This window comes from Zosterops lateralis, assembly GCF_965231275.1.
Source record: "Zosterops lateralis genome assembly, chromosome: W".
Classification (NCBI taxonomy): Eukaryota; Metazoa; Chordata; class Aves; order Passeriformes; family Zosteropidae; genus Zosterops; species Zosterops lateralis.
Window position 1 is genome coordinate 25930687 of NC_139801.1, and position 11647 is coordinate 25942333.

At 42.9% G+C, this 11647-nt stretch overlaps 2 protein-coding genes across 2 annotated transcripts in view; one reads left to right on the forward strand and one right to left on the reverse strand.

Moving 5' to 3' along the window:
• Window positions 1-6268, reverse strand: part of LOC310922062 (small conductance calcium-activated potassium channel protein 2-like) — a gene marked incomplete at its 5' end in the record, with an annotated part of 40380 nt that extends 34112 nt beyond the window's left edge. The window contains 3 exons of the mRNA XM_083882382.1: window positions 3709-3804; window positions 4291-4919; window positions 6241-6268. Coding sequence (XP_083738508.1) covers window positions 3709-3804; window positions 4291-4919; window positions 6241-6268 — 753 coding nt within the window. The remainder of the gene's footprint in view (window positions 1-3708; window positions 3805-4290; window positions 4920-6240) is intronic.
• LOC310922063 (small conductance calcium-activated potassium channel protein 3-like) overlaps window positions 6267-11647 on the forward strand; it is a gene marked incomplete at its 5' end in the record, with an annotated part of 18263 nt that continues 12882 nt past the window's right edge. Inside the window, 2 exons of the mRNA XM_083882383.1 lie at window positions 6267-6293; window positions 6456-6974. Coding sequence (XP_083738509.1) covers window positions 6267-6293; window positions 6456-6974 — 546 coding nt within the window. The remainder of the gene's footprint in view (window positions 6294-6455; window positions 6975-11647) is intronic.

Sequence of the window (11647 nt, forward strand, 5' to 3'; positions counted from 1 at the left end):
TGATGTTCAGCAGATCTGAGACAAGCAAACTCACAGTTTGGGTTCACTGAGGAGCTGACTGTTTTCCAAACAGAATGCACAGGCAAGGTCATTTAAATGGACAGACTAAAGTCACCTGCTATACCTTTAGGCACTATCATAGAGCAGCATGGCTGCTCAGACTTCCTACCAAGAAATCAAGGGCAAAGACTCAAAGACTATTGAGAAAAAGAAAAAATAAAAAGGAAGAAGCTGATTATGGTTAACAGACATTTTATATTACCAGGTGCTTCTACATATTAAATCTGCAAGCACTACTAATTGCTAAACTTTTGTCTTATTTTTCAACATATTTTAGCTCACATTTTGCCGGAAAAATCTACTTTTCGTTCAGGTAGGTTTGCTTCTATCAGATTATGAAACATACCACACTGCAAGCAAAATACATTGCCATTCTGTCCTGTACAACAAAATTTATTGCCTTGATGAATTCCTGAAAATTTACACTATACTTACAGATAAAGTCTAAGTACCTTTCAGAGAAGAATAAGATAGGAATGATCAAATTTGAACAAGGTCAGCAAACAGCTGGTGCTCCAGGACACAATCAACCATCTATGGGCATGATTCTACAGACCCGATTCAAAAAATATTCCGATGTGGGCCTGATATTTCTGGGTCTGAGAGATTTTAGCCTGCTAGCAGCTGCTAACTTTTTCCCAAGGAAAAATTTCTCAAGAAAGCTTCTTCTCAAAACAATCTTGGCAAACAACTATCCTTTCTCAAAACAATCTTTCTCCAAGTAGTGTTTTGCTGTTTCTCTAGTTTAACCAATAGAATTAGAAAAGTGTCATTCCTATTCACCAATCATGTTAAGTCTGTACTGGAACACCTTATAAAAGGTAGTAAAAATTAGACAATAAAGGCCTTTTTTCTATGCTCTTTGCCTTCTGAAATATTTAGAGTCCTTCATCTTCCTTTCGTGTCCTACAGCGACATTCCACTGCATGTAGCAGGATATTTTCCCAAATTAAAGGCAACTATCCCTTCAGAAAACAGTTTTAAAGATTACTTAAAAACCATTACATTATCGGGCTTACGCAGTATTTTCTTTCACTTGGAGTAGGTTCTGTGCATTTCTACGCTAAAATATTTTAAACATAGTTTCTGTTTTCAGATTTAAGGTGTAACATAAATTTAGCACCATAGATGGATGTAGATATTTCTCTGTGTGTTTTTCATCTTATTTTTTAGAAAGCCAAGTGTGCATATATAAACATACTGTGCCAAAATTAAAAATCTATCAGATATCTAACATATTAAGGGTGGTGCAATGGCCTTTCCTTCCAATAGTGTCTTTGAAAACAAAACTTCCCTTCATTTTCAAGATGAATTACAGAGCCCTTTGGAGCTGCAGATTACTCCAAGCTCTGACATGAGTACTGCAGCCTACAGTGGCTCTCAGACAAAACCATAGAGTAGCACTATTTAACAAAAAGGTATGCTTGTATTCTATACTGTCAGGCAGTGTTGAAAACTACATTAATCTTGATTAAGTCACGTGATTGCACAAAAACACAACTGAAGTTTTTTAAAAGATTGATTTTTCTGATCCATAACAAATCTCTGAAAGAATGAAAATGTGTATCCAATTGGCTGGAAAAAATATGCAAATGTTGGAATAACTATCTACTGTAAGGTTATGCATACAGAAACCTATGACTATTTGGTTATGTTGTGTTTTGTTTTCTATTTAAAGTTTCTTGAAAATACATAGAATAATTCAAATATTTACAGAAGTTGGGTTTTTTCAACTTTGTTCTTAGTGCCTCAAGCGCCACTTATAGCAAGGTACACTGGAGAACAAGGCTCTCACATTGCAGCAGGTACATTTATTTATTTTTACACAAATAAAGAAACCTCTTCATCAGTATTCCAATAGTTTGTAGTGATACTCTGTCACCAGACACTTGCTTATTGAGTACAATAATATTAAACAGCTGTCCATCTTTGCTATCAATGCAAAGAAACTGGGTTCTGAGACAGAAATTGTATTTTTCATATATGCATGGACTGCGGAACAGGATCCCATTTGGCAAAGAGCCTTCAGTAGTGCAATACTTCTCTAACAGTAGTCTAAGGAGGAGACTATGGTGTCCTTTCATATTAGAACTACAGCATAGAAGAAGGGCACTATACAATTCTCAATTTCTCTTTTTTGCTAATTGCTACTGCTGAAAAAAATGTTCTTGCCCTTGAAAACTGTCATTTCTGCCTGTAGCCCAAGGTATCTCTAAGTTAGACATAGCAAAACCACCAATGCATCTACAAATAAGGTATTTTTCACCTCAAAACTTTGAAAACTCTCTTATATGTTTCAATTGAACTGAAATGTCAAATTGTAATTTCTTAATTAAAAAAAACACCACTGAAATTAGAACTAAGTACCTGGGTGAAGTACTAAGGCCTGAACAACAGGCCCTGAGCCAGTTGACCTCTAGATGAACCTTCCAACCAAATGCTATATATATATATATATATGTATATATATATATATATACTCATTAATGAAGTATTGTTATATGTGTCCATTTATTGGCAAAACATGTATTTACCTTTCCGTATCTAGAAACCAGATAAGGCCACATCTGGCCTAATTAGGGGGGATATAGGATCAAAGACAACTCCCTTGGTTCCTCCTTGAGCCCTGGACAGGCTTTGGGAGAAAGTCAACAGGAGAATGAAATTAGAAGTTTTGTCAGCTTGTTTGTTTAACAGTATAAAAGCTGGGCTACTGTCACAGCGAAGTGGGGAAGCCTCGTGGCCTGCAAGGTGGATGCACCGCAGAATTTCCCAGTTACTGGGTGCGGTTCTCCAGTCCTTCACTGAGACAGCTTCCCCCACAGTTGATGCTTTGCAGATTTGGATGATGGTAAAGTATTAGGGTAACTGGTGATGTATCTTTCTTAATCACTATAGGCAATGTTTTGTAGCAATGATTACGTGCATTGCTTAGCTTACCCTTTTGTGATTCTTTGCAGTTTTGCATTGTAGTAAACTACACTATTCCTTAAATTGGTGTCTGTGTCTGTGATCCTACCCACCGGCAAAACACTGGGACAGGACGTGTGACAGTATTTTTAGACTTACTCTACAACTTTGCTCATTAAACTCCTCCTACCTTTAGCCCTACCTGTCTTGACAGCTTTCCTCTGTCACACATTTCCTGGTGACTGTAATTTCTATGGCATTAAATAAAACAAATCCGACATAAGGTTTCTCCCTCTTTTTAAATATTCTAGTGTATGCTAGTATCAGAAACAGCACAGTGAAGATTACATACCTAGAAGTTACTGATGCCTCTTTCCTAATAATTAGCCCTGCTATCCAGAGAAAATTTACAGCATGACATTTAGTCACTTGGAAATAAGACTGTTGCCCTACATCTGCTACAGAAAACAGCAGGTATGTCATATAGTGTGCTATCACCTCAGAACTAAGTGATCTACTAGCATAATCACAAGTAACAGTCCCTATCAGGCAGTGCAATCTTATTTCTCTCCAGGGATGAAATACGTTCACTGAAGTTCAGAAAGCATTAAGTGGTTCTTTTTGTTTTCTGAATCAGCAGGAAACGCAAAGTACTTACCACAATAAAGCCTTTAGAAAAACTGACTCTGCAACCACAAATACGTAAACACTCAGTAATTCGTAAAGTTAATTAATTACCTGAATTTCCCTTGCATGGTATACAATAATGAGCCCAAGCAAGATAATCGTGGGGAGGCTAATAAGGCATTTTAGAGCGAGGGAATACAGAGACTCCTGCAACAGAAAGACACCACTGTCCATCAGAGACCCACACACGCGGAATCGTTCCCGCCCCGCCGGGCTCCCCAGCCCCAGTGCGAGCAGTGGAGCCCGAACGGGGAGGGGAGGGGAGGATCGCCTCGCCTCAGAGTCGGGGGCCTGGAGGGTGCCTCACGGCGGGGCCAGGGAAGGGGGACACCTCGCCTCACGGTTGCAGAGCCGCGGGGTGAGCATCTCGTCTCAGGGCGGAGGACCAGTAGGCCCCCGTGGGGGTCAGGGCACCTCTCACCTCTCATCAGGGCAGGACCGGGCGAGGGCTGAACGGTCCCACCGCGCAAGGATTTGAACGGCTGACAGGAGAGTGCAGCTGGCTGTGGAGCCGCCTTCCCGTGAGCCGGAACGGACACGGAGCCCAGAGAAGGGGCGGGAGGGCCAGGGGCTGGGCTGCGTCGACCGCAGACCAAGAGCGAGAGGAAGGTGGTCCGACGGTGTGGCAGGTACCTTCGTGTAGGCGCCCCAGGATAGCTCTGTCTCGATCACCATGACTACAATGCCGAACATGCCAAAGATGAGCGCGTAGTCGCTGAGGCGCTTGCGCTTCTCGAAGAGCGCCCGGCGGTGCCCCAGCTTGTAGCCGATGTTCTGGTTCTTCTTCTTGCTGGACTTGCCCCCGCCGTTGTTCGTGCCGCCGGAGCCGTAGGGCGCCAGGTTGTTGGAGTTGTCGTGCTCGGGCTTGGAGACCACGATCTCCGGAGCAGCGGCAAGCGGCGGCTGGAGCAGCTGAGACTCGGAGTCAAGCTCGTGCAGGTTCCTGCGGGATGAGCTCAGGTTGCTGAGCGGCCGCATGATGCCGCCGTTGTACCTGCAGCTGCTCATGACTATTTCGGCGAAGGGATTGCTCTCCCGACGCTGCTGGTAGTGGTGATGGTGGGTGCTGCTGCTGACACTGCTGCTGGGACTAGCTGCTTGCTGCTGCTGCTGCAGGCTATGGCACTGCTGGTACTGGGGGTACTGGTGGTGCTGCCTGGACGAGCCGGCATGGCTGGAGGGGGTGAGCTTGCTGACGTTCAACTGGCTACTCTGCCGGGAGGAGGCGGAAGTGGAGAGCGGCGAGGAGTGAGTCCTGGTAACTGTTTTGATGGTAAAATGAAAGCACTGCTGATAAATTATCAATGGAAAAAAATAATGAAACCATGATAAGCTATCCCGGTTCTACAGTGGAACTTTAATAAAACCTCTGATTAGCTTTAGAACATCCTGTATCGTTAGTCTGATCTTGTAGCAAACATGGGAATGTTCATTTGTTCACTGGCATAATGAGACTACTGAGCAAGTAGATGAAATATCCAAAAGACAATAATAGCACTCCCCTTTCTGAGTTCTACAAATAAATAGGCTATCAGCAGTAGATATATTAAAATTGGGATTGGTGACTGATATATATGAAACAGATGCACTCATTTCCCCATACAGAACACAATAATCACATGTTTTAGTTTACCAAGATTTTGAAAAGACTGATAATCTTGCATCATCAGAGTAGATGAAATTGTTGAGTTCTAAATAAAACATGCAAAATTACAAATTTCGTAAGAATCTTCCAAGGTAAACTAGATCCTGAGAACTTTATCTTCTGTTAAAGAGGACACTTAGGCAAATATTAAAAACATGACATGAACAGAGAAGGAAGGATGAAAGCTAAGCATATCTAAGTCTTTACTTCCCCAAACATATATTCTGACAGTACATTTGTGCAGGACATTTAGCTACACAGTGAAAAGAACATAGGTTCCTTAAGGTTTTCATTTTATAAGATCCATGCAATTCAGATGTGTTTGAAAACACAGGCAAAATTGGACAACTGAGAAACAATTGACACCATGTTTTTTCAAAAACATTGGAAGAACCGAAGCTCTGTTAAACAGCATGTTCATTCTTAAAACTAAAAGCTTTCCTTTCTGGTCTTGACTGCTCAAGAGAACTGACTGCAATAGAGGGTTAGAGGAAAATGCTGGACACAACAGCCTGAGAGAGGCAAAGCTGTTGCTGCACCATGTCCCTAGGTCCAAACAGATGCTCAGAGTACGCATGTGAACAGACAGCACCAAAAGCCTCATTCTACTCATAGCTGGCCCCTGGATCCCAGTCTCCCCAGGTGCTGTCAACTGGATATATGAGCCCTCGAGGCCCCAGTCCTGCTCCAGTTGCTGGTACAGACCATTGTGCACATGTGGACATACACACACACACACACAGAGCTGGCTGGGACTTCCCAGGTCCCAGTAGCTGACCCCTCCCAATGCTCTCACCCTTAGAGATACACAGGTGCTCTCACACCCAGACCTGGGCCTTAGGGACTCGCTCACCCACTTGCTCTCAGTCCACTTCACCTACTCCCCCAACTAGTCCCACTTGATCTTCACTAGTGATCACATTCACTCACACACCTACCTGCACTTGTTCCACTTGCTGGCACCATGGATACACAGGCCCTCCGACTTATGGTCCGATTCTGGTTGCTGCACTCAGCCCCCCATGCACACACATACACACAGAATAGAGAGCCCTCTGCCAGGAAAGAGTTAGAAAGGAATTTAATAAGAAGATAGGACAGACTGCATTGATCAGGCACAGGGCATAGTCAGACAAGTGTACTGTCCAGGCAGCACCACCAGTACCCCCAGTACCAGCAGTGCCATAGCCTGCAGCAGCAGCAGCAAGCAGCTAGTCCCAGCAGCAGTGTCAGCAGCAGCACCCACCATCACCACTACCAGCAGCGTCGGGAGAGCAATCCCTTCGCCGAAATAGTCATGAGCAGCTGCAGGTACAACGGCGGCATCATGCGGCCGCTCAGCAACCTGAGCTCATCCCGCAGGAACCTGCACGAGCTTGACTCCGAGTCTCAGCTGCTCCAGCCGCCGCTTGCCGCTGCTCCGGAGATCGTGGTCTCCAAGCCCGAGCACGACAACTCCAACAACCTGGCGCCCTACGGCTCCGGCGGCACGAACAACGGCGGGGGCAAGTCCAGCAAGAAGAAGAACCAGAACATCGGCTACAAGCTGGGGCACCGCCGGGCGCTCTTCGAGAAGCGCAAGCGCCTCAGCGACTACGCGCTCATCTTTGGCATGTTCGGCATTGTAGTCATGGTGATCGAGACAGAGCTATCCTGGGGCGCCTACACGAAGGTACCTGCCACACCGTCGGACCACCTTCCTCTCGCTCTTGGTCTGCGGTCGACGCAGCCCAGCCCCTGGCCCTCCCGCCCCTTCTCTGGGCTCCGTGTCCGTTCCGGCTCACGGGAAGGCGGCTCCACAGCCAGCTGCACTCTCCTGTCAGCCGTTCAAATCCTTGCGCGGTGGGACCGTTCAGCCCTCGCCCGGTCCTGCCCTGATGAGAGGTGAGAGGTGCCCTGACCCCCACGGGGGCCTACTGGTCCTCCGCCCTGAGACGAGATGCTCACCCCGCGGCTCTGCAACCGTGAGGCGAGGTGTCCCCCTTCCCTGGCCCCGCCGTGAGGCACCCTCCAGGCCCCCGACTCTGAGGCGAGGCGATCCTCCCCTCCCCTCCCCGTTCGGGCTCCACTGCTCGCACTGGGGCTGGGGAGCCCGGCGGGGCGGGAACGATTCCGCGTGTGTGGGTCTCTGATGGACAGTGGTGTCTTTCTGTTGCAGGAGTCTCTGTATTCCCTCGCTCTAAAATGCCTTATTAGCCTCCCCACGATTATCTTGCTTGGGCTCATTATTGTATACCATGCAAGGGAAATTCAGGTAATTAATTAACTTTACGAATTACTGAGTGTTTACGTATTTGTGGTTGCAGAGTCAGTTTTTCTAAAGGCTTTATTGTGGTAAGTACTTTGCGTTTCCTGCTGATTCAGAAAACAAAAAGAACCACTTAATGCTTTCTGAACTTCAGTGAACGTATTTCATCCCTGGAGAGAAATAAGATTGCACTGCCTGATAGGGACTGTTACTTGTGATTATGCTAGTAGATCACTTAGTTCTGAGGTGATAGCACACTATATGACATACCTGCTGTTTTCTGTAGCAGATGTAGGGCAACAGTCTTATTTCCAAGTGACTAAATGTCATGCTGTAAATTTTCTCTGGATAGCAGGGCTAATTATTAGGAAAGAGGCATCAGTAACTTCTAGGTATGTAATCTTCACTGTGCTGTTTCTGATACTAGCATACACTAGAATATTTAAAAAGAGGGAGAAACCTTATGTCGGATTTGTTTTATTTAATGCCATAGAAATTACAGTCACCAGGAAATGTGTGACAGAGGAAAGCTGTCAAGACAGGTAGGGCTAAAGGTAGGAGGAGTTTAATGAGCAAAGTTGTAGAGTAAGTCTAAAAATACTGTCACACGTCCTGTCCCAGTGTTTTGCCGGTGGGTAGGATCACAGACACAGACACCAATTTAAGGAATAGTGTAGTTTACTACAATGCAAAACTGCAAAGAATCACAAAAGGGTAAGCTAAGCAATGCACGTAATCATTGCTACAAAACATTGCCTATAGTGATTAAGAAAGATACATCACCAGTTACCCTAATACTTTACCATCATCCAAATCTGCAAAGCATCAACTGTGGGGGAAGCTGTCTCAGTGAAGGACTGGAGAACCGCACCCAGTAACTGGGAAATTCTGCGGTGCATCCACCTTGCAGGCCACGAGGCTTCCCCACTTCGCTGTGACAGTAGCCCAGCTTTTATACTGTTAAACAAACAAGCTGACAAAACTTCTAATTTCATTCTCCTGTTGACTTTCTCCCAAAGCCTGTCCAGGGCTCAAGGAGGAACCAAGGGAGTTGTCTTTGATCCTATATCCCCCCTAATTAGGCCAGATGTGGCCTTATCTGGTTTCTAGATACGGAAAGGTAAATACATGTTTTGCCAATAAATGGACACATATAACAATACTTCATTAATGAGTATATATATATATATATACATATATATATATATATATAGCATTTGGTTGGAAGGTTCATCTAGAGGTCAACTGGCTCAGGGCCTGTTGTTCAGGCCTTAGTACTTCACCCAGGTACTTAGTTCTAATTTCAGTGGTGTTTTTTTTAATTAAGAAATTACAATTTGACATTTCAGTTCAATTGAAACATATAAGAGAGTTTTCAAAGTTTTGAGGTGAAAAATACCTTATTTGTAGATGCATTGGTGGTTTTGCTATGTCTAACTTAGAGATACCTTGGGCTACAGGCAGAAATGACAGTTTTCAAGGGCAAGAACATTTTTTTCAGCAGTAGCAATTAGCAAAAAAGAGAAATTGAGAATTGTATAGTGCCCTTCTTCTATGCTGTAGTTCTAATATGAAAGGACACCATAGTCTCCTCCTTAGACTACTGTTAGAGAAGTATTGCACTACTGAAGGCTCTTTGCCAAATGGGATCCTGTTCCGCAGTCCATGCATATATGAAAAATACAATTTCTGTCTCAGAACCCAGTTTCTTTGCATTGATAGCAAAGATGGACAGCTGTTTAATATTATTGTACTCAATAAGCAAGTGTCTGGTGACAGAGTATCACTACAAACTATTGGAATACTGATGAAGAGGTTTCTTTATTTGTGTAAAAATAAATAAATGTACCTGCTGCAATGTGAGAGCCTTGTTCTCCAGTGTACCTTGCTATAAGTGGCGCTTGAGGCACTAAGAACAAAGTTGAAAAAACCCAACTTCTGTAAATATTTGAATTATTCTATGTATTTTCAAGAAACTTTAAATAGAAAACAAAACACAACATAACCAAATAGTCATAGGTTTCTGTATGCATAACCTTACAGTAGATAGTTATTCCAACATTTGCATATTTTTTCCAGCCAATTGGATACACATTTTCATTCTTTCAGAGATTTGTTATGGATCAGAAAAATCAATCTTTTAAAAAACTTCAGTTGTGTTTTTGTGCAATCACGTGACTTAATCAAGATTAATGTAGTTTTCAACACTGCCTGACAGTATAGAATACAAGCATACCTTTTTGTTAAATAGTGCTACTCTATGGTTTTGTCTGAGAGCCACTGTAGGCTGCAGTACTCATGTCAGAGCTTGGAGTAATCTGCAGCTCCAAAGGGCTCTGTAATTCATCTTGAAAATGAAGGGAAGTTTTGTTTTCAAAGACACTATTGGAAGGAAAGGCCATTGCACCACCCTTAATATGTTAGATATCTGATAGATTTTTAATTTTGGCACAGTATGTTTATATATGCACACTTGGCTTTCTAAAAAATAAGATGAAAAACACACAGAGAAATATCTACATCCATCTATGGTGCTAAATTTATGTTACACCTTAAATCTGAAAACAGAAACTATGTTTAAAATATTTTAGCGTAGAAATGCACAGAACCTACTCCAAGTGAAAGAAAATACTGCGTAAGCCCGATAATGTAATGGTTTTTAAGTAATCTTTAAAACTGTTTTCTGAAGGGATAGTTGCCTTTAATTTGGGAAAATATCCTGCTACATGCAGTGGAATGTCGCTGTAGGACACGAAAGGAAGATGAAGGACTCTAAATATTTCAGAAGGCAAAGAGCATAGAAAAAAGGCCTTTATTGTCTAATTTTTACTACCTTTTATAAGGTGTTCCAGTACAGACTTAACATGATTGGTGAATAGGAATGACACTTTTCTAATTCTATTGGTTAAACTAGAGAAACAGCAAAACACTACTTGGAGAAAGATTGTTTTGAGAAAGGATAGTTGTTTGCCAAGATTGTTTTGAGAAGAAGCTTTCTTGAGAAATTTTTCCTTGGGAAAAAGTTAGCAGCTGCTAGCAGGCTAAAATCTCTCAGACCCAGAAATATCAGGCCCACATCGGAATATTTTTTGAATCGGGTCTGTAGAATCATGCCCATAGATGGTTGATTGTGTCCTGGAGCACCAGCTGTTTGCTGACCTTGTTCAAATTTGATCATTCCTATCTTATTCTTCTCTGAAAGGTACTTAGACTTTATCTGTAAGTATAGTGTAAATTTTCAGGAATTCATCAAGGCAATAAATTTTGTTGTACAGGACAGAATGGCAATGTATTTTGCTTGCAGTGTGGTATGTTTCATAATCTGATAGAAGCAAACCTACCTGAACGAAAAGTAGATTTTTCCGGCAAAATGTGAGCTAAAATATGTTGAAAAATAAGACAAAAGTTTAGCAATTAGTAGTGCTTGCAGATTTAATATGTAGAAGCACCTGGTAATATAAAATGTCTGTTAACCATAATCAGCTTCTTCCTTTTTATTTTTTCTTTTTCTCAATAGTCTTTGAGTCTTTGCCCTTGATTTCTTGGTAGGAAGTCTGAGCAGCCATGCTGCTCTATGATAGTGCCTAAAGGTATAGCAGGTGACTTTAGTCTGTCCATTTAAATGACCTTGCCTGTGCATTCTGTTTGGAAAACAGTCAGCTCCTCAGTGAACCCAAACTGTGAGTTTGCTTGTCTCAGATCTGCTGAACATCATATTTTAATGGAGTTAGAAGGGAGATTTAAGAAGACTTATAGGAATTCTTCACAAGAATATTATATGGATGTGGGATAAACGTGGGGTTTGTTTGGGCTTTTCTTTTCTTTTCTTTTCTTTTCTTTTCTTTTCTTTTCTTTTCTTTTCTTTTCTTTTCTTTTCTTCCTTCTTTCTTTTTTAGTTTATAAGCAGTAGAGGAACAGGAGCACTTTCAATATATAAGGAGTGAGGTTGGGGTGTGTGTCCTCTGCCTCCTTTTCAGCACCACACGTTGCACATTTATCGGGGCACCCTTGCCTGGGCTGGGCCTGGCTCAGAGCAACCTGTGCTGCAGGGAGGGCAGCTGCCAGCCTCCCCTGCTTCCCTCCCGTAGTACAGCCAA